The 21,459-nt window shown below is 33.3% G+C and overlaps 1 protein-coding gene and 1 pseudogene across 1 annotated transcript; one reads left to right on the forward strand and one right to left on the reverse strand.

Annotated features, from left to right (window-relative positions):
- The first annotated feature begins 1,510 nt into the window (after positions 1 to 1,510).
- Positions 1,511 to 2,366, forward strand: LOC120181042 (annotated as a pseudogene).
- Positions 2,367 to 12,146: 9,780 nt separating this feature from the next.
- LOC120181030 (probable pectinesterase 15) lies at positions 12,147 to 13,840 on the reverse strand. Its single transcript, XM_039186270.1, has 5 exons — positions 13,363 to 13,840; positions 13,100 to 13,271; positions 12,784 to 12,990; positions 12,435 to 12,685; positions 12,147 to 12,340 (listed from the first exon to the last, which is right to left on the reverse strand). Exons 1-5 carry the CDS (start codon positions 13,800 to 13,802, stop codon positions 12,193 to 12,195), a joined length of 1,218 nt encoding a protein of 405 aa, XP_039042201.1. The 5' UTR covers positions 13,803 to 13,840; the 3' UTR covers positions 12,147 to 12,192.
- Between the last annotated feature and the right edge of the window lie 7,619 nt (positions 13,841 to 21,459).

Consider the following 21,459-nt stretch of genomic DNA (forward strand, 5'->3'; position numbering starts at 1 on the left):
AGCTTATATAACCCCCAAAAACTCAAATCCAACTTAAAATTTCAAGAAATCAACAACTAAAATCAAACTTACCTTTAAAAATGGAAGCCAACGTGAAGAAGGAAGAAGAAGAAATAAGCTTTCCAGATAACTCTCCCCATCCCTACGTTTTATCTCCCTAAATAAGGAAGATAAAAAAATATCCTCCATGCTAAATTACCATAATTCACTTATAATCCTTTCATATTTACCCTTTTATCCAATACTGAAATATTCCTATTTAAGTCCTTGAACTTTTCAAATCTCCTAAATTGATCCCCAAATTAAAAAATTCTCATTTTAGTCACTGACCCGAATTTCGGAATGTTACAGTTACTTTAAATGTTTGAAATCTATAGATACGAGAGTTAATTTGCAATGTATTTTAAATAATGTTTTGGTACAATTTTTGGAAAATTTAGTTAATGAGCGCTCTAGATTCGACCAAAATCTTTTAGGTCAGGTTTAGGGGGTTACAAACAAATTCGAGCACCAAAGGATTAGCAAAAAATTTGTCTTATGAAAACTTTGTAGTGTCATACATCAACTGTTTCCGATCAATTGATAAAAAAAGAATATTTTTATTTATATTTATTTTTTATTTGATTTTAAAGAGGTTTAACTTCTTTGTTTTATTTTCTCAAGTTCGATTTCGTCTTAGATTGTTATTTTACGTAACAATTTCAAGATAAAGTAAACTCGTACTATACCTTGTTTATCTTGATTATAATGATATTAATTTCATTATATTTTTTTCTTAATCTCGAATTAATTGATATTTTTTATAACAATCTTATAACAGACTTAAAATTTTTAATATGAGAAAAACTTGACTTTTGAGTTTATTCATAACTGTATATATCGACAAAGCACCAAAATTTAGTATAACAAGGTGATTTGAAACATAGCTTAGCAAGGTAATTTTCACGCTTTTTAATAAGGTGATTCGGTGACAGTCCTTATTTTAGGGAAGTTTTACAGTGCGACACCTTTAATATAAGGTTAAGAAAAAACAATGTCGGTTTTGTTATTATTTAAAGGTTAAACTACGCTAATGGTCACTGATATTTGAATAAGTTTTCGTTTTTATCACTAATGTTTCAAAAGTTACAAATCGACCACTAACGTTATCGTTTGTGATAAATTGGTGTCTCACTATTAGCAGCCATTACGTGGATTGTTTGACCGCCATATGTACCAAGCATATCCTATCGCCACCAATAAGAACGACACTATCATAAAGCTCGCCCCCACTCCGAATCACCCTCGCCACCCATTCCCCCCATTCTTTTGTTTTCGATTTTTCAAGATTCGTGGGCGTTATAATAATAATGAAAGGTTGGTGGAGCTTTCTGCAGGATATTAGTGTCAACCTCTTCTCAACTCCTCTATTTCGTTTTCTTTTTCTTCTTCTTGCCCTAACCTTTGGGGCAGCTACTTTCAACTTATTTTTTTCCTTTTTGTTTTTTTCCATATTTGGGTGTTTATGGATATGGAGATACAGAGTAGAAGGAGGACGATGGGGGCCAACTTCAGCTACACCGAGTTCGCCATCCACATGCTCGTCTCCGGTGGTACCTTCAGCTACCTTCGGTGAGTTCGCCGCATTCATGATCGGGGCCAACTTAATAATTGAATACGTCATGTCGAACGCCGCCGTAGCCAGGGGACTCACCTCCTATTTAGCCACCGCAATGGGTATTCCTACGACGAAATGGAGATTCGTTCTCCCATTTCTTCCCAGCGGATTCAACGAAATCAACATCGTAGCTTCGGTCGTCATACTAATCATCACGCTCTTTATCTGTTACCGCACCAGAGAAAGCTCCATCGTCAACATGATTCTCACCGCATTACATATCATCTTCATAACTTTCGTTATATTGATGGGGTTTTGGAGAGGCGATTCGAACAATTTCACCCGCCCGACGAATCCCCAGAATCCGTCTGGTTTCTTCCTCAACGACATCTCCGGTGTCTTCAATGGAGCTTCTATGGTTTATTTAAGTTACATCGGATCCGACGCCGTATTGGCGATGGCCGAGGAGGTTTGTAATCCATTAAAGGATATTCCAATCGGTGTATTAGGCTTCGTCATCATCGTCACCATTCTTTACTGCCTCATGGCGGTCTCCATGTCCATGTTGCTACCTTACGATATGGTAAATAACAAATTTTTAGTATATTGATAAATTTTTGTTTATTCAACTACGTTTAGCAGTGTAGGTAAGCTTAGTTATGTAAATGTATTTTATGAGTGATTGTGTGTTGAATTGTTGACGCAGATTGACGTTGAGGTGCCATTTTCGACGGCGTTTCGAAGAAGCCAAGCCAACTGCGGACTCTAACTTTTCCATCAAGCTCTAGTCTTTACTAAAACAATAGTGTGGTGAAATGGAGAAGAAGATGAAGATAAACAGGAAGATGCTATCATTATATAATTTAAAAATATATTGATTGTTAAAAAGGAAGGGGATACACAAATCCATTTAAATTTTATCTTTTTTGTTGGTCTCCACCACTATCACTGCCATTAGTAATAGTTTAGAAGTGAAGTGAGGTTGGATTGATTTGTACTGATTCGAAAAACCAGACGACTTTTTGCAGCGAAGGAAAACCATTTTTTGTCCACTAATTCACATGAATTCTACATATTCCCCAATCTCTTTTTGAATTATGCAACTTACTGATTCCTCAAATAACCATGATAAGTTGGCCCCGGTCATGAATGCGGCGAACTCACCTAAGGTAGCTGACGGTACCGTCGGAGACGGACATGTGGACGGCGAACTCGGTGTAGTAGAAGGCGGAGAGGAGGGCACAGAGTTCGGCAATGGCCTAAGAGATAACAACAGTAGGGCCAATGTAGAGGCGAGTAACTCTGTCGGTGGTGATGAACACACCGACTCCGACTATACCTCCGATTCTGAGGCCAACTAAATCTAACCAACAGAGGGTTTTTCGCATGTCGGAGCTGGAACGGGCCTTTATCTGGTTGAGTTCTTCGTAGGAGGAAGAAACAGAGGGTGCACGGCGAGCAAATCAATGAGGGGTATGGGCCAAGGCATGGAGGTATGATTGTACATTAGAGAAAGAGGAAGATTGGGTTTCCATTAGAATTGACGAAGAAGAAGAAGAAGAAGAAAGATTTGGGTAAAATTGTGGTAATGGAGGGCTATAGTTTCATTCATGAAATTTACCCAATTGTTTAATTATTTTTTTAAATTTTTGGTAAAACACCGGTCATAGGAAGAAGTAAGGTTCTCCACTGTGGCGGTCAAACAATCCACGTAAGCAGTTAACAGTCCACGTGTATTTTTCGTGACGTCTCTTAACGGCTGTTAACGGCGAGTGACCAATTTGTCACAAACGATAACGTTAGTGACCGATTTGTAACTTTTGAAACATTAGTGGTGAAAACAAAAACTTGCCCAAACATCAGTTATCATTGGCGTAGTTTACCCTTATTTAAATAACAAAACCGATAAAAAATTACTTAAAACATTTTTATTTATACCTAAAACATCAATATTTTTTAACATTTCCAGTAAAGTGCCTAATAATAACAAAACCGATATAAAAAAATAACAAAACCGGTAGAAAAAAATAACAAAACCGATAAAGCACCCAATAATAACAAACTGATAGAAATAATAATGTTTCTGATAATTTTTTACCGCTTTTGTTATTTAAATAATAACAAAACCGATAACGCCTTTTTTTAGTCGTATATTAAAACTGCAACACGTGATCATTTCCCCTTGTTTTAATATTCTTAACATGTTGTTTAACGGCATATAATTAAGTTATATATTAATATGCGTTGTAAGAAGTTGTGATTCTTTTGCTTAATATGTTGTTTGTATCTAATATTTGGCGTAAGCCAAACAACCTTCGTTCCTTGCATATGTGCACGTAACGCTTTAATCTACAGCTTATAGTTCAAGCTGGTTGGTAAGTGACCAACGATCAATAATAAACGAATATGAGTTCATTGCGAATTGGTTATACGAATTCTAAAAGAATTCAAGTAAACGAAAGTGCTTCATTGATTCTAAATGAATTAGTTATTATATATATATATATATATATATATATATATGTGTGTGTGCATGTATGTATGATCCATGTGTATATATATATATTTATACATGTCATAATTTATTATAAAAATATAAGGAAAAATAATATATGCATATATATTAATATTATATATATACTTATGTATATTTATACTTATATATATAAAAGTGTACACACACATATATGCATAAGTATATTTATAAATATATATTATGCATAAGTTTATTATATATATATATATATATATATATATATACAGAAGTATAAATATATAAGTATAAAATATAGAATGTTGGTAATGCTCAATTTGTAACAGTTTTTTAAAGGTTTTTAATTCTATGATTAATAGAATTAAATTGTAATTTTGGAAGTGACTATTTTGCCCTCACTATTTAGCCTATAAATAGAGGGCAATTTCATTCACTTTGAGATATCCCAAGCAAACATTTGCTTTGAAACACTCCTATCTTTTGAGTGTTGTTTGAGTTGAGAGAAGAGCAATACCACCAAGTTCACTCCAGTTTTCGGGTGTACGAATTCTTGGAGAGCCGTGTTAACCTCAGGGGGTTGTTCGTCCATTGTAGCGATTACACACATCGGGGCGAATTTGCTTCTAAGGCAGTGGATTACCACGACACGGTTATCATTCTGATTGATTATTTTATTTAATATTTTCCAGTCAGTGCTAACGCCTCGTTTTGCAGCAGTCTATTTGACCAACAATTTAGAAGCAAATTCATTATACTGCTGTTAACACGTGATTCTTACAAAGGTAGATCAATTTTCCAAATCGAATATGGATGGCACTGCATGAGATCGTGTCTTTACTTTGCAAATTTGGAATCCATTCCACTTCTCGGAATGGTAAGAATCAAAAGGTTAGTACGAACAATATATCTAAACGTCAAATATGTTTTAAATCATGCGTTTGAAACTTAAGAGCTTTCAGTGCATAATTGTGCTAAGATCAAGAATTGCATGACATTGGCTTTAAAGGAATTAAAAATAGGTGCTTAAAGGCATTCGAAACTTATGGTAATTTAACGTTAATGCATAATAATGCATATTAATACACGAGATTAAATGCATGAGATTAATGCATATACATAAAGCAATTAACTTGATCGCAATTCATTAAAATGCATGGTTATAAACTATTAATGCATTGATATAAAGTTATTATATGAAAATAACTGTTCGATTCCTTGGTAGTAGGAGGAAGCATAAAACGTTTATTTGTTCAAAGGAGAAATATTTTATCATTAAACATTTTATTGAACAATATTTATAATAAAATAGTGAATTGTTCGTGTTGTGAAGAAAGATGGATTCTATGATCACTGGAAATTATCGGTAAGAAAATCGAATATGGTATATAGTTATTACTATTTTGTTTGCATTATAATTTGGTTCGCAAGAACACTTTAGATCATATGAACGTTTTTGTATAAACGTTTTCTTAAATCATAAGTGTTTTAAAAATGCAAACATTTTCCCCTAAATTAATTGTACTTTGGAAAAGCTTTTCAATAGCTTTCGGTTTCATTGTTGAAGGCCTTTAGAATGGTAAAGTTTTGTTAAAGCTTTTCGATAGGAAACGGCAGAATCACTGCTTGAGGGTTTTTAATTATAATATCAATATAAGTTTTATACAAACGGTGCATTGATGATTCAGGGGAAATAATGTTTTAAAGAAAATTCCACCTTTAATAATAGGGTCAGTTATGTATGCTTATTGGATGGTTAATTTTGTGGAAAAATTAATAACCGTTTCACTATTTGGAGATGTTATCTTAGTGGATTAATTATAAAATGCAATTGATTTATTTGATTTAGCCATAACGGTTTTTGTAATGATAAGGAAGGTTTTTGAATTTTTTGATTTAAAAAAAATCATTAATATGCTATTAAATTATAGCATTTGAAGTAGTTTTATGGTTATTTAAATCAATTGTAACGGTTATAACTTTAAAATTTGTTGGTTAAAATACTTTAAAGTTATACATGATTACACATTTATTGATGGGGGTTTCATGACATTTAGTCTTATACATGAATGTTGATTGTAGTCATTATATGATCTAAATGTTTTAAGTTTCAATAGTAGATTGAACGATTTATTAAATAGCTATATAAATATTAGTTGATAGCTATATAAATGTTAGTATTTTTAAACGTTCAATTTTGAAACTTGCATGATATAATCAAGAAGTGACATATCTATAATGTTATGAACATTGACATTTTGATATGAGAGATAATGCATGTATGATATTTGTTTCATGTGGAAATATGAAATTATTTATTTTCATGTGGGAGTAAGATTATTCAGTTTCTGAATATTAAGTTGAAAATAAATTTTATCATACTAATAATTTCTTTTGAGAAATTTATAAAGATAACAGGATGGTTGTAATTTTGGAGAATCATGAATATGATGATGCAAAGAATAAAGTTGCATGCATGGTGAGAATGAACAAGTCTATTTGGAATTGTGATTCTACCTGTGAGGTCAGATTGTTTAGACTTGTTGCCTGTTAATTCATGCCTTTTAAATACATGAATTAGATTGCATGAGCCTTTAAGATAGTCTTTAAAACTCAGTGGATACTATAAAATGAGATAAAACCACTATTAAAGACTAAGGTAGTACTACTAAGGCTAAGGCAGTAGTTTGAGCCCAAAATTTATATGCTTAATAAGATACTATTGTGAGTAAAAGTATCAAGCATAATTCTTTAAAGAGATCTTATTTAAAGAAAGAGAAAATTCACAAATGATTTATTGGAAAGAAGTGTGATGAGTATGAAAGTGCATGTCTAGGATTGGTTCTATGAAGACTTGGTACTTAAGCGTGCCTAGTGCACCACCTCTCTTTCATAGAAACCTACCTGGTGCATTGTTCATTACTATGCTCACTATTCCAATACTATGACAAGATAAAAACTCTTACAAACTTAGTGCAGAAGTTAAAAGAGTAGAGATTAATTTGGTTGAGCGGAATACCAAATTTAGTCATAGTAAATAAAATATATGATGATCTCTTTAAGGCTAATATGTTGAATATCATGAATGAGTATATGATATAATCTATTGCTACTAAAAGTGTGTTGTAGCTATTAAATCTCTTTAAGTGATTTTCCTAAGTAGAGGAAAGAAAAGAGATTATCTATTTCAGTTGTGCTAAAATCTCTTGTTTTAAACTTGAGATCATTTTTTCCTGATGTTAGGAAAAAATCGAAATTCATTTTGAATGAGGAAAAGTCATAAAGAATTTCATATTGGTTTATGCATTTTAATCTTAATGATTTGTAACTTCTCAAAACTTTGAGAATATAATTATGTGTAAACAAAACTTGAGTTTGTTAAAATATAGTTTTATGGCTAAAACTCATAACAAACTTTACTCTAGTATGATTGAGTATTTGTTTACACGTTTTATAAGACACTTAGGATATCCTAAAATGTTAGAAATGTGTGGGTGTCTTAAAATGTAGATTAAATGCATAAACTCAAATAGAAAATATTCTATCAACTTCTTCTAGTATTCCTGCTAGGCCTTCTCAAGAAATTGATTTCGAGACTAGAAGAAGTAAAAGGCTATTTGGACCAAATTTTATCACTTCCTTTATTTCTGAGATAAATGATTTAGACTCTCTTTCTGATCATATAGCTTAAATATTATATAAGGATCCTAAAAAGGCTATAAGATCTATCGATACTAGTTCTAGAAAAGCGCTATTAATGATGAACTAGAATCGATAATGTCTAATCATACTTGGGAATTAGTTGACTTGCCTAGAGGATTTAAACCAATCTGTAGCAAATGAATCTTCTGGAAGAAAATGAGACCAGATGATTTGATCCAGTGGTACAAGGCAAGGCTAGTTGTCAAAGGGTTCACTCAAAAGTTTGTTTTAAACTACTTTGATTCTTACTCTCCCATTATGAACATCTCAACGATCCGTGCATTATTTTCACTAGCCTCCATTCATAAGTTGCAAGTACATCAAATGGATGTTAAGACTGCATTTTTGAATGGAGATCTAGATGAGGAGATCTATATGAGAACAATGGTACAAGAAATTTCATAAAACTATACTTAGTTTTGGTTTTGTTGTGAATGGTTTGGATGCTTGCGTGTATTCGATGATGTTTGATACTGATTGCATCATCATAAGTTTTGTATGTTGATGACATGTTGATTTTCAGTTCTAACATTGAGTCCATTAACAAAACAAACGGTTTCTTGTCCACTAAATTTGAGATGATGGATCTGGGAGAAGTTGATGTAATCTTAGGAGTCAAACTTACTGGAAAGGGATTTTCTTTATGTCAAGCACACTATCTTGAGAAAGTGTTAAAGAAATTTGACAGTTTTGACGTCGTCCCTGTTCGAACTCTTGTGACACTAGCATATATCTCTTTAAGAATAAAGGAAGTAGCGTTTCCCAAACATAATATGCTAAATTAATCAGAATTTTAATGTTCTTAAAGAACTATACTCGGCCTGATATTGCTTATGCTGTGAGTAGACTAAGCAGATATACTCATAATCCGAGTGGTGAGCACTAGATTGCTCTTAAACGCTTACTGAAGTATCTTAAGGGTACTTTGGATTGGAAACTTGAATTTGTTGGCTTTCCTGCGGTACTAGAAGGATATTGTGATGCCAACTGGGTTTCTGATAATGATGAGGTAAGCTCTACGAGCGGGTATGTTTTTACTTTGGGTGGAGCAGCAATCTCATGTAAATCATCAAAGCAGACTTGTATTGCTCGTTCTACCATGGAGACAGAGTTTATAAGCTCTTGACCTAGCTGGGCAAGAAGCCGAGTGGCTCAGAAGATTGTTAGCAGATATTCCGTTGTGGGGAAGACCGACTCCTTCAGTTTCATTGTTGTGTGATTCACAAGCTGCGATATGTGTGGCTAAGAACCAAGCTTACAATGGTAAGAAAAGACACATTCGCATAAGACATGAATCAGTTAGACACTTAATAAAGAATGGAGTGCTCTCTTTAGAGTATGTGAAGTCGGAAAGGAACCTAGCAGATCCGCTTACCAAAGGGTTAAGTCGGAAGCTGGTCCTAGATTCGTCGAGGGGGATGGGCCTAAAGCCCATTGGTTGAGGAATTCATGGTGGATACCCAACTTAGTTATCTAAGTTCCATGTGGTCAAACGAAACCATGGAAAGACTCATAGTGCACATTCCTACTACCTATCCCTATGATGAATAATGTGCATGCCCAGGATGAGCTTAATTGCTCTTAATAAATTCATAGCCCAGGCTTTGGGTGGTCTTAGTGAGAAAGACTTGATGAATTTACCGATTTTGGTTGAATATCTATTCTTAATAAGTTCATAACCCAGAGTTGAGTGGGTAGTTCTAATCGCGAAGGACTAGATGAACTTACCGCTTGAGAGGATGAGTTTTATTAAACTCTTAATGAATTCAAACCCAAGAGGTTCCTAGTGAGAAGGACATATTGAATGGGAGTTCCTAGTGAGAATGACATATTGAATTCACCGAATTATGAGGCTGAATATTTATTCTTAATGACTTCTTATCCCAGAGTTTGGGTGGTTCATTAATAATGAACTTGAAGAAAGTCACCATACCCTTTGTGAGGTTGAGCTATTATAAAAGCTCTTAATTATTTCATAGCTCAGTTTGAGTGGTTTATGTTGATATAAATTTGATGAAATAACCTACGTAAGTGAGAAGGATTAGCCACCTTCTATGAAAAACGTTGGGCCGTTTTTCTAGTACACTTATTAGAATCCTGAGGAAAGAGGGCTAAACATATATACGTTTTTGTATATATTCTTTGTAGACACATCGAGAACTTTGGTGGATGAAGGGGTTAGTTGTGTGTTATGAGTTTACCCCAATCTTAGAAAGTTCCAGACTAGTTTCACTTATCTAAGAGAAGGATTGCTCATCATCACTATGTACTAGTTCCAGATACGTTCACTAGTGCTTAAGCAACTAATCTCGCTATTGCTCTTCTCATGTTTTTACTTCATTGCTCTCATCTTTACGAAAGAATTCTTTCGCATTAGTGGGGGAATGTTGGTAATGCTCAATTTGTAACAGTTTTTTAAAGGTTTTTAATTCTATGATTAATAGAATTAAATTGTAATTTTGGAAGTGACTATTTTGCCCTCACTATTTAGCCTATAAATAGAGGGCAATTTCATTCACTTTGAGATATCCCAAGCAAACATTTGCTTTGAAACACTCCTATCTTTTGAGTGTTGTTTGAGTTGAGAGAAGAGCAATACCACCAAGTTCACTCCAGTTTTCGGGTGTACGAATTCTTGGAGAGCCGTGTTAACCTCAGGGGGTTGTTCGTCCATTGTAGCGATTACACACATCGGGGCGAATTTGCTTCTAAGGCAGTGGATTACCACGACACGGTTATCATTCTGATTGATTATTTTATTTAATATTTTCCAGTCAGTGCTAACGCCTCGTTTTGCAGCAGTCTATTTGACCAACATAGAATATAAGTCTATAAATATATACGTATATGTAAGTATATATATATGTTATGTATGTACACAAGCGTATATATATGTATATATACATAATTAGACATAAGTATATATGTAAGTACACACATATATATATACATATAATTAAACATGAGTGACTAAAATAAAAGATTATAAAATTAAAATTTACATTTAATAATTATGCACATTAAAGAAAGAAAAAAATTAAAAGTAATAAAATGTAAACATGATTAAATTGCATCAAATTCAAAATTCAAAAAGAGATTACAATTAAACCATGACTAAAATAAAATAAATCAAAAACCAATTTACAAAATGAAAAATCGATGATTGTTGGAGTATCACGGGCTAATTAACCCAATATATATTGTTGGACACTATCATCTACACCAACTTCCCAAATTTCTTTATTCTCTCTGAATTTCTCAATTTCCTTTCATTCCCAAAATTCTCTAATTTCCCTCTAAATTATCATTTTCCCTCTATTCTCAAAATTTCTCAATTTCTCTCTAAATTCTCAATGTCTCAACTTCCCAAAATTTCTCGATTTCCCTCTAAATTCCCAAATAAAATCAAATTTTTAACACAAAAAAATTTCTTTTAAAAAGTTTATCCTACAATTCACTTTGAATATATATATATAAATTTTTAATATCAAATAATTTCATCTTATATGATATTTTAAAATTTTATGTTAAATTATATTTATATTATTAATTAATTATTACATAAAAAATAAATTAAATTTATAAATATTTAAATTAATTTTATATAATCTAATAAAATCATGTTCAATAAATAAATTGTTTAAGAAAATTAATTTAATGAATATAATTAAGATTTATAATATAAGGATTATAATTAATATAAAAAAGTATTAATTTAATTATCATAACAACAATTTATTTTAAAATTTGAAAGTAATAATATTAATTATCATAGTTTATTATAAATTCAAAATCTCACAACTTCATCAATTATAACTTATAAGTAAGTTAAATATCAAGTCGGGTAAATATCAAATCAGGTCAATAACAAGTCGGATTATTTACAGTTTGAGTCAATAATAAGTTAGATTCATATTTATTCTCAAATTAAAAATATTTGAGTCAATAACAAGTCAGATTATTTACATTTTGAGTCATAATTATAATGGCTAAGGGATATCTATTATCAGTTTTGAACATGGCATTTGAAATGGTGTTTTAATATTTATTCTCAAATTAAAAATATTTTTAACATATTTTATTTTATAATCTCTTTGCTGTTCATAATAAAAAAAATCATATATAAAATTGATAATAAAAAATATTTATATAACATTGGTGAATTCAATATAATTTCCTATAATAAAGGGTATTTAACACTTATTCAAATGGCTCCTCTTAAATTTCATATATATATATATATATATATATATATATATATATATATATATATATATATATATATATATATATATATTCACACCTCAAATTCCTCTTTGAAATCAATATTTTTACATAAACTAGCCGAGGGTTTGAATGCGTATACGGACCTGAAGATATATGATTTTATAAAGATGAAGGTCTAATCTTGAAGCCATTGATCTCCGTCAATATATGAAATGTTCATGTATTCAGCTGCTTCGTATTCCATCAACTGCTTCCCATAAGAGGCTCTTCGTGAGTAGTTTGCTCCGGGTCCCAAACACTCGTATTCACCGAAATACACAGTCCTGGAAACCATCAAAATGTTCATTCTTTATTATGATAAAATGATTGCCACATAAACACAGTTTCAATCAAACGAATGAAAAGAAAATAACAGACTGGTCTCTAGAGGGGTCTCGCCAGTCATTCCATCCGACCGGATCCACAACGTCAGTCATGTAACTTCGGGAAAACACGACGGTGGCATAAGCTCCCCAAGCTCGTCCGAGCCAGATGCTCCCGGTCCCCCGAACAATGCAGTAGACGAACGAGAACCCGGTTTGGTCACTTATCGATTGCCTTGCATGAGCTGTGATGGATCCGCTAACTCCACTCGTCCCCTCTTTAGCAATCGAATTGATAACACAACCCTGTCACGTGGCTGGTCGCTTTCAGTGATAAAATAGAATGGATGATAGGCTTTTAACGACAAACCGAGCTACAATAAGATGTCCGAAAACTGTTGTACCTGATAAAGTGATCGAGCATTCCCGAAAATGATATCAATGGAACCTTGTATGAAACATCCTTTGAAATAGTGTCTCCCACGCTCATCAAGAAGTGTGTCTTGGGCTCCATAAAATCCACAATTGTAGAAAGCAGCTTGATCCCCCGCAATTCGGAGTGCCACTGCCTGCTGTCCAGTCTCACCAGGCATTGGCTCTGGAGCTGTATTCTTTTCAGATAATTGGCAACAAATACACTCATCCATTAATCAATGAGAGCTCCTCAAAAACCATTGCCATCTTCCAATTACTATTACAAGAAAAAGTGTGATGATTTACCTTAAAGCTAATGTTATAAGCTGTGAAGTTAGGAGCAAATATGGCAACCGAAGAGCTAGACACAGTTCCTCCAGTGGAATTTGCAGTATCATTCCATTCAATTGCTGTGTTGAGAAAACCCTCACCTTGGATTATCAAGTTCGATTTGCTCTTATGGATCACTACCTTCTCCCTGGATCACGCAAGTCACAATGTTTATACTTCAACTTTCATGCGTATATATAGGCATTAGCAATCTATGGTTCACATGTATAAATAATGACCTGTATGTACCAGAATAAATAACGATCAGTGTCTTGGTGGGGCTGAAATCCGGAACTTCGTTGACCGCCTTCTGCACGGTGCTGAAGTTAGCGCAACCCTCTAGGTCAACTGTTAATACAAGTGACACTTTGTATTGATAAATGAGGCTGCTTGCGATCGAGTTTGAAATCCATTTGACGTGATCACATTTCTGCTCACGTCCCCACCGATGATGGTGATGACGATGACGGTGGCGGCGGTGGTGATGTCTAGACACCATCCTTTTTAACAAGGATATGAATTCGCTGGTTTGGCTCACGAATTTCGTGACGAGGGAAGCTTCGAAGGTGACGGAGATGGGTGTTTGGGAAGGAGGAGGGAGTGTGAACAGAGCAATTAGGATGGAGAAGAGTGCAAAGAGAAAGGCAAAGAGCCAAATGGAGTTTGTTTTGAGCCCCATGACTACTGCAATGGCCAAATGTGGGGGTTAGTTGGAGAAGGATGTTATTTTGGATGTCATTATATTCCCTAGGGATGGTTGAGTGATGATTGGGGTGGGAGGTAAGATATGTATGAGTGGTGCACAAAATGAAGAGTCAAAAAGGTTGGAAACTCCAGTGATTAGATCAAACAAAAAAAAAGTTGGAAACTGCCTACGCTGAGCCATGACAAATGCAGATGCAAAGGAAAAGGAAAGATTATCTGATTATGGTAATGATGGAAATAAAGGAAATGCAGCATTTGAGTAGCTTATACTTCTTTACCAATATTTAATTTAAACGGGGAATATGTTTTAACATAATCCTGACTATAGTATTAATCACTTGGATTTGCACGGGGTGTTTTGAGTAAAATGTACTTCTCCCATGATATTTTAAGGTAATCAAGAGTGTACTAATTTAGGACAATCAACCAAACGCCTATGTTAAGCAACTTGCTCATTACTTCTTGTTACTGCGAATGTGTTCTGCGGACCCTATGATTAAAGGGTAAGAGTATTGGAAGTTATGTTTTTACCCTCGCTCATGTTTAGACCTCGTAAGGCCACGCTACAATGACATTTTTGACACTCAATTTTCGGGTTATTGGTGGTAGTATTTGGGTTTGATGGTTATAGATAACTCATTCGTTTTAATTTTGGACGGAGAAAAGGAAAGAATATCCCCTCTTTCTATGCCTTGGGGTATATATGCCAACTCTTTAAATAGATTTTAAGGGCTTTATATAGTCTTCTAAAACGATATCATTTTGGGATTTGATTTGATCTTAAAACGGCACCGCTTTGGATTGACCGAAATTCATGCTTGACCTATGATCATACCTATGATCATACTTGAGAGGACTTACTCCCTACCTACACTATTGAAAAAATTGCCTTTCTAATCCCTTGACTTTGTATATGATTTAATTAAATTCAAATTTCACATGAACTGATATTAATTTTAACCCATAATTTAATTTATCGTTCGAATCAGTCATTTTAAATGTAATTAATTAATATTCAACCATTTTGTTTTATTTTAATTCGATCCTTGCATGTTTATTTACTCATTTCTTACATTAAACATGATCTTATTAATCTTATGCCTTTTGTGGTTTTCTATACTACATTGCATGAAAATTATTTTAGTTTCTTCTTTCAAAATTTGAGGTAATTTTATTTTTGTTATGCTGACTAAAGAAGGAAGTGTCCTAGTTGGTTTGCGACCTTTTTATTTGTGTATAACATAGGTATATCTTCTTCAAATAGATGCGTGTCTCCTTTTTATTTTTGAACTGTTTCTTTCAAACAAGGTTAACTATAAATTTTTTTTTAAAAGTATTCGTACGTAAGATTAAAATTAGACTAAATTCATATTTGTAACTTTCTGAAGTAAAAAAATATCATGTATTTTTAAAGGTAACCTATTGAACTCAATTTTGACTCTGAACTTAAATATAAAGCTTGCAAAAATTATCTTTTTTTATAAAACAATGATTTCATAGGTGTTCGACTGTTGGAAAATAGTCTGCTACAAAATGAGGTGTTAGCATTGACCGAAAAAATATTAAACAAAACATATAAACAAAGAACCGATTAACAGTGTCGTGGTATTAACCACTGCCTTAGAAGCAAATTTACTCTAATGTATGTGATTGTTACAATGGATGAATAGCCCCCTGAGGTTAGAAAAACTCTCCAAATTTCGTACACCTGAAAGATAGAGTGGATTCTAGTAGTACTGCTCTTCTCATGAGTGTTTCTAAAGTAAACAATTGCTTTTGGATATGTAAAATGAGAACAAATGCCACTATTTATAAATTAAATAGTGAGGACAAAACCTCTTTCAATCCAACAACATTAATAAGTTATTTAAAACAAAATTAATATCAATAAAAATGTTTTAATTCTAAGCATTAACAACAATCCTCCACTAATGAGAAAGAAATTTTTTGTAAAAATAAAAGCAATAAAGTTAAAACATGAGAATAGCAATAACGAGATTATTTTGCTTAAGCATTAGTAAACATATCTTGAAATAATACATAGTGATGATGAGTAATTCTTCTCTTAAATAAGTGAATGAATCTTGAACTTTCTAAGATTAGGGTGAACTCATAATACACACTAACCCCTTCATCCACCAAAATCTTCAATGTGTCTACAAAATATATATACAAATGTATATATATAGCCCTATTTCCTTAGGATTCTAGTAAGTGTACTAGAAAAAATGACCCAACATTTTTTTATAGAAGGTGATTAATCCTTCACACTTACATGGGTTATTTCTTTAGGATTATCTCAACATAAACCACCCAAAATCGGGCTATGGAATAATTAAGAGCTTTTACAATTGCTCATCCACATAATAGGTAAGGTGAATTTGTTCAAGTTCATATTAAATGAATCACCCAAACTCTAGGATAAAAAATTATTAAGAATAAATATTCAACCTCGTTAATAGGTGAATTCAATATATTTGTCTCACTAGGAACACCAAAATCCTTGGGTTTAAATTCATGAAGAGTTTTAAGAAAAACTCATCCCCTCTAGTGGTAAGTTTACTTAATCCTTCGTGATTAGGACTACTACCCACTCAACACTGGTTATGAACTTATCAAGAATAGATATTCAACCAAAATTCGATAAAATTCATCAAATCTTTCTCATTAAGACCACTCAAAACCTGAAATATGAATTTATTAAGAACAATTAAGCCCATCCAGTGCATGTACATTATTCGTCATAGGGATAGGTAGGTAGAAATGTATACCATGAGTCTTTTCATGGTTTCGTTTGACAACACTAAACTTAAATAACTAAGTTGGGGATCCACCATGAATTCTTCAACCAATGGGCTTTATAGCTATCTGCTCGATAAATCAAGAACCAACTTCCGACTTTAACCTTCGAAAATGGATCAACTAGGTTTCTCTCTCACTGTGATCATCATTTAAGACACCCCTACATTTCTAACATTTTTAGGATATAAATAAATCCATAAGTGTCTTGGACAATGTGTAAACAAATCCTCTTGCACATTTATTGACTCATACTTGAGTAAAATTTGTTATTAGTTTTAACCATAAAACTATATTTTAACAAACTCAAATTTTATTTACACATGATTATATTCTCAAAATTTTGAGAAGTTACTAAGCATTAAAATTAGTATTCATAATCTCAAACGATTATGAAATTCCTTATATTCTATTATAGTCCTCCACGACTTTGTTCATTCTAAAGGAATTTCAATTTTTTCTAGTTCTTCATAAGAAATGTTTAGGAAACTATGAATATTATGAGGAGTTTTTAATTTTTTTTCCTATAAACAGGGAAATTATCTCAAGTTTATTGCAAAAGATTTTAACACAACTCTTGAGATAGACCATCTTTTTTTATTTCATCTACTTAAGGGAAAAAATAACTCAAAGAGATTTAGTAGTCACAACCAACTTTTAGTAGCACTAATGTCTTATCATATTTTTGTTTATATTATTCAACATGTTAACCTCAAAGAAATCATCATATATTTTTTTACTATGACTAAATTTGGTATTTTACTCAACCAAATTAATCTTTACTCTTTTAACTTCTGCACTAAGTTTAAGAGTTCTTATATTGTCATAGCATTTTATAAATTGGAATAGTAAGCATAGTAATGAACATTGCACCAAGTAGATTTCTAAGAAAGAGAGGTGGTGCGCTAGGCACGCTTAAATTTCATGTATTTCATAGAACCAATATTAGACATGCACTTTCATACTTATGACATTAATTTCCAATAAATGTTTTATCAATTTTCTCTTTATTAAGGTCTCTTAAAGAATTATGCTTGATACTTTTACTCGCAATATTATTTTATTAAGCATACACATTCTGGGCTCACTACTACCTTAGCCTTTTTAATAGTGACTTATATCATTCCATAATATTTCCACTAAGTTTAAAAGACTATCATTCTAGGCATGAATTAATATGCAACAAAGTCTAAATAATTTGACCTCGTAGGTAGAATTATAACTCCGAAACATACTTTTTTTTTTAAAATTCCGAAATAGATTTGTTCATTCTCACTATGCATGCAACTTTTATCTTTACATCATCATCTTTAACCAGAATGTCCCGAAATCTAACATGACAGTCACTTCATTTGAATTAATATTTCTCTTGAATATGTTAGTTCTACACTCAGATGAAGATTTTACACTATTAGTCTCAAAGAATGATTTACTAACAGTAACACATAAATAATAAACACTTATCTTCTCAATCATGTATCTTCATTCTAGTTTTATCAGTTTTCTCTTCAACTTAAAATGAACTTTGACAGAAAAATTTCTAACTGTCATGATACCTTTATAAATTTCTCAAGAGAAATTATTAGTACTTATTTTTTACCTTAAATTTCATGAGTTAAATATTTTTATTTCACGTACGAGAAAAAATAGTTGCACATCTCCATGTGAGTACACTATCACATTTGCTCCAACACCATGTATACAAATATGCAAGCTTATTTGTGACAATTCATCATTTAGAAAGCGTGAAATTCTCTTGAATAAAAAATAATTAATCATCCTTCTAAAATGGTCATTAAAAAAAATTTAAATTCAAGACCATTGCACACTTGAAACAATTAATACAACAAAATTATTCAAGATAGCATTTCTCTTTGCATATTACAGTTTGCTTTTATTATCAATATTTGGCTAGTATATATCTATAATAGCCGTATAACCATTTAAAAGTAATAAACACGTCTCCATTATCTTTTCAATTTTGCAACATAAAGACAATGCAATAAGAAATTATTTTAGAAACTAAAATGTTTCCGTTCTTGAAACTCATAAAACCAATAAAACGATTTTTCTTTAATCCATAAGACCTTATAATACCATTAATGCTTATTATAATATAAAGTCATAATACCATTAATGCTTATTATAGAATTTCCTCGAAGAGATTGGCTGCGAGGTGACTGAAGGTAATCGGGAGATGAAACGTCAAGGTAATCGAGAGAGGTCTGCAGCAACTGAAGGACGGAGAAAGTTTTTTCATCGAAAAGGTTTCGCAGTTTTTGTTGACAACATTATCAGGAGGGTGCATCAGTTAACTTTGAAGGATCTGTTTCAAGAATATGGAGAAGTGATTGAGGTACAGTGACAGACATAAGATTTTATGTTAGAGGGTTTATAAAATTTCAAAGGACTAATAAAATTGTAAGGGAGATAAAAAATAAAAGCAGATTTTAAATAGAACATATATAAAAAGATTTAAATATATGATAATTTTAGGAATTTTAGGAGACAACCACCCCACACGCTCCCGCCTAGTCCATCTCAGGACGTGTATATTGCATATTGGAATCCCAAGAGACTGTATAGAAGAGCTACGTTTGGGTTTATTAGGTTCAAAAGCTTCTCGGGGGCGTCTCGTGCGGTGATAATGGGTAATGCAAAATTAATTGATGGTTACAGTTTGAATGTTTCGCTTGTATCTAGTGTGCAGAAGGAATCTTCGAAAGATAAGTCAGCAGATACTAAGATTTGGAGGAAAGCATCTTTGTTGAAGGATTCGAGGTCCTTCAAAGGGGCTCTGTTAGGCAAAGAAGCTTCTATTCCTTACCATGAGGAAGTTAAAGTGGAGTTGGTGGATTCCATATCAGATGAAGAAATATGTTCAGGAAGATGGAGACTAGACCCATTCGTGTTCTTAAAGATGAAATAGAATGGAAAGCCCGAAGCCTGGTGGGTTTGATCAATGAGATGTATAACGCGGAGTTAGTAGAAGTATCTCTAAAGTCGGAAGGTTTTGACGCGAAGGTGAGCCCTTGGTATGGACACATATCGATAATTCAATTTGCAAATGTTGAAGAAATGGAAAGATGCTGGTTGAACCGTGTGGACTGTGGATATCATGCAACCGTGGTTTGTGGAGATAGAAAGATTGGTAGGTTTTGATGGTAAGCGGAAGGTGAAGGTGTGGGCGGCTCTTCAAGAGGTTCCTCCGAATGTCTGGTCCGAGAGTTTCTTCAAGGATCTCGGAAGTAGATGGGGTACAGTGCTAAAAATTCATATGGATACTGTAAAGCGGAATAGATTCGATGAAGCAAGAATATTAGTTTCGGTTCAGAAAACGACGGCCATTATAGATAGAGTGTATGCAATAATCAATGGTGCAGGATCACTGATAAAAATTCGCATACAAGAATATGACGATGATCGGAGGTTTATTGATGGGCAGCTGATCTATGGAAAATAGGAAGACGATGCACCGAGCAGATCGTTTTGACTTCCAAATCCAGAAGAGGCAAGCAATGTTGTTGTTAGGCCCGAGACAAATGTACAAAGGCTGCGCGAAGATACCGAGGACATGCAGAATTTAAAAGAGGCATCAGTTTTTGTCGGAGAAGTTAATATTCTCCGGGGTCTGCATAAGTTCCCATTTTGACTGGAGGTGGGCTGCAAAGTAGCGTAGATGTAGTTAACGCTAGGCTTTTAACCGGATTAGGGGAGCCCATATCCTATACTGCTGATCAATCCATCTCACATGGGTCAAGATTATTAGAAGTTCCCATAGTTCAAGTTGATGATAGCTGTCAGCCTCTTTGTACACCTGTTGAGGTTTTAAGCAACGTGGCTCCTTCAGTAATTGAGATGAATGGGTTTGCAATGGGTGGGAGTACAGGTGTTACGCCTAGGAGTAAGCCTCAGAAAAATTGAAAGAAAACATCGAAAAGAGATCCTCTGGTTTCGAAGCTAAAATCTCAGAATTCAAAAGGCAGGAAAGGTAAAAGATGTAGGACAGAAATTGGAGCATCCGAAGCGTCTCCAATCAGTAACTGCATGGAGAAAAATTCAGAGGCTTAGGCGATCCTTGAAGTAGGCAGTAAATTAGGAGTATCTTTCCGAGCTCCAAACGAAGTGGTCATTCGAAAAATTCAAGAGCTGGAGTCGGAAAGTGGTAGTTGATTTCAAGGTCAGGATAAATGTCTATTTGTGTTGCGTGTTTAGTTCATTTTATGGATTTTTCAGTATTATCTTGGAATGTGAGAGGCCTGGGGAAAAAAGAGAAATTGAGAGCTGTTGGAAAGTTGGCTAGTTCCATTAGATCGAAAATGTTATTCTTGCAAGAAAATAAATTGTCTGAGGAGAGACCATTGTTGTTTAAGAGATTATGTGGTGATAGATTCGATAAAGTTGGTTCTGTTTCATCAATAGGTGCAGCAGGGGGCTGATAACGGTGTGGGGTTCCCAGTTTTTTAAGTTGGAAAGACAAATTCTACATAATAATTTCATAGTTTTGGTGGGAGCATTGGTTAATCCAGAGGTGTCAGTTTCTTTCATCAATGTTTATGCCCCATCGAATTAAGCAACAAGGAAAGAATTGTTTTCATGAAGAAGTTATCTCTGAATTGAGTATGCCAGTTATTATGGGAGGTGATTTTAATGCGGTTTTGCATGTAGAGAAAGCTGGTGGATCGACTAGCACATCGGCAACGAAAGATTTTGCGGATTTCATTTATGGCAGTAATGTGGTAGTCCTCCCGTTGGAAGGAAGTAAATATACATGGTGTAGAGGAGGTGCATCTTTTTCAGCAAGCAAATTGGACAGATTCTTGGTGTCGCCT

Source organism: Hibiscus syriacus, unplaced genomic scaffold (genome assembly GCF_006381635.1).
Source record: "Hibiscus syriacus cultivar Baekdansim isolate YM2019G1 unplaced genomic scaffold, ASM638163v2 tig00112507_pilon, whole genome shotgun sequence".
Classification (NCBI taxonomy): domain Eukaryota; kingdom Viridiplantae; phylum Streptophyta; class Magnoliopsida; order Malvales; family Malvaceae; genus Hibiscus; species Hibiscus syriacus.

What these genes read in the sequence shown, in the direction of transcription:
- LOC120181030 (XM_039186270.1), bottom strand. Translation starts at nt 13,802, where the DNA reads ATGGGGCTCAAAACAAACTCCATTTGGCTCTTTGCCTTTCTCTTTGCA. An exon ending in ATTTATTCTGGTACATACAG is followed by an intron (nt 13,272 to 13,362) that starts GTCATTATTTAT and finishes TGCGTGATCCAG; the next exon opens with GGAGAAGGTAGTGATCCATA. An exon ending in CTTATAACATTAGCTTTAAG is followed by an intron (nt 12,991 to 13,099) that starts GTAAATCATCAC and finishes TTATCTGAAAAG; the next exon opens with AATACAGCTCCAGAGCCAAT.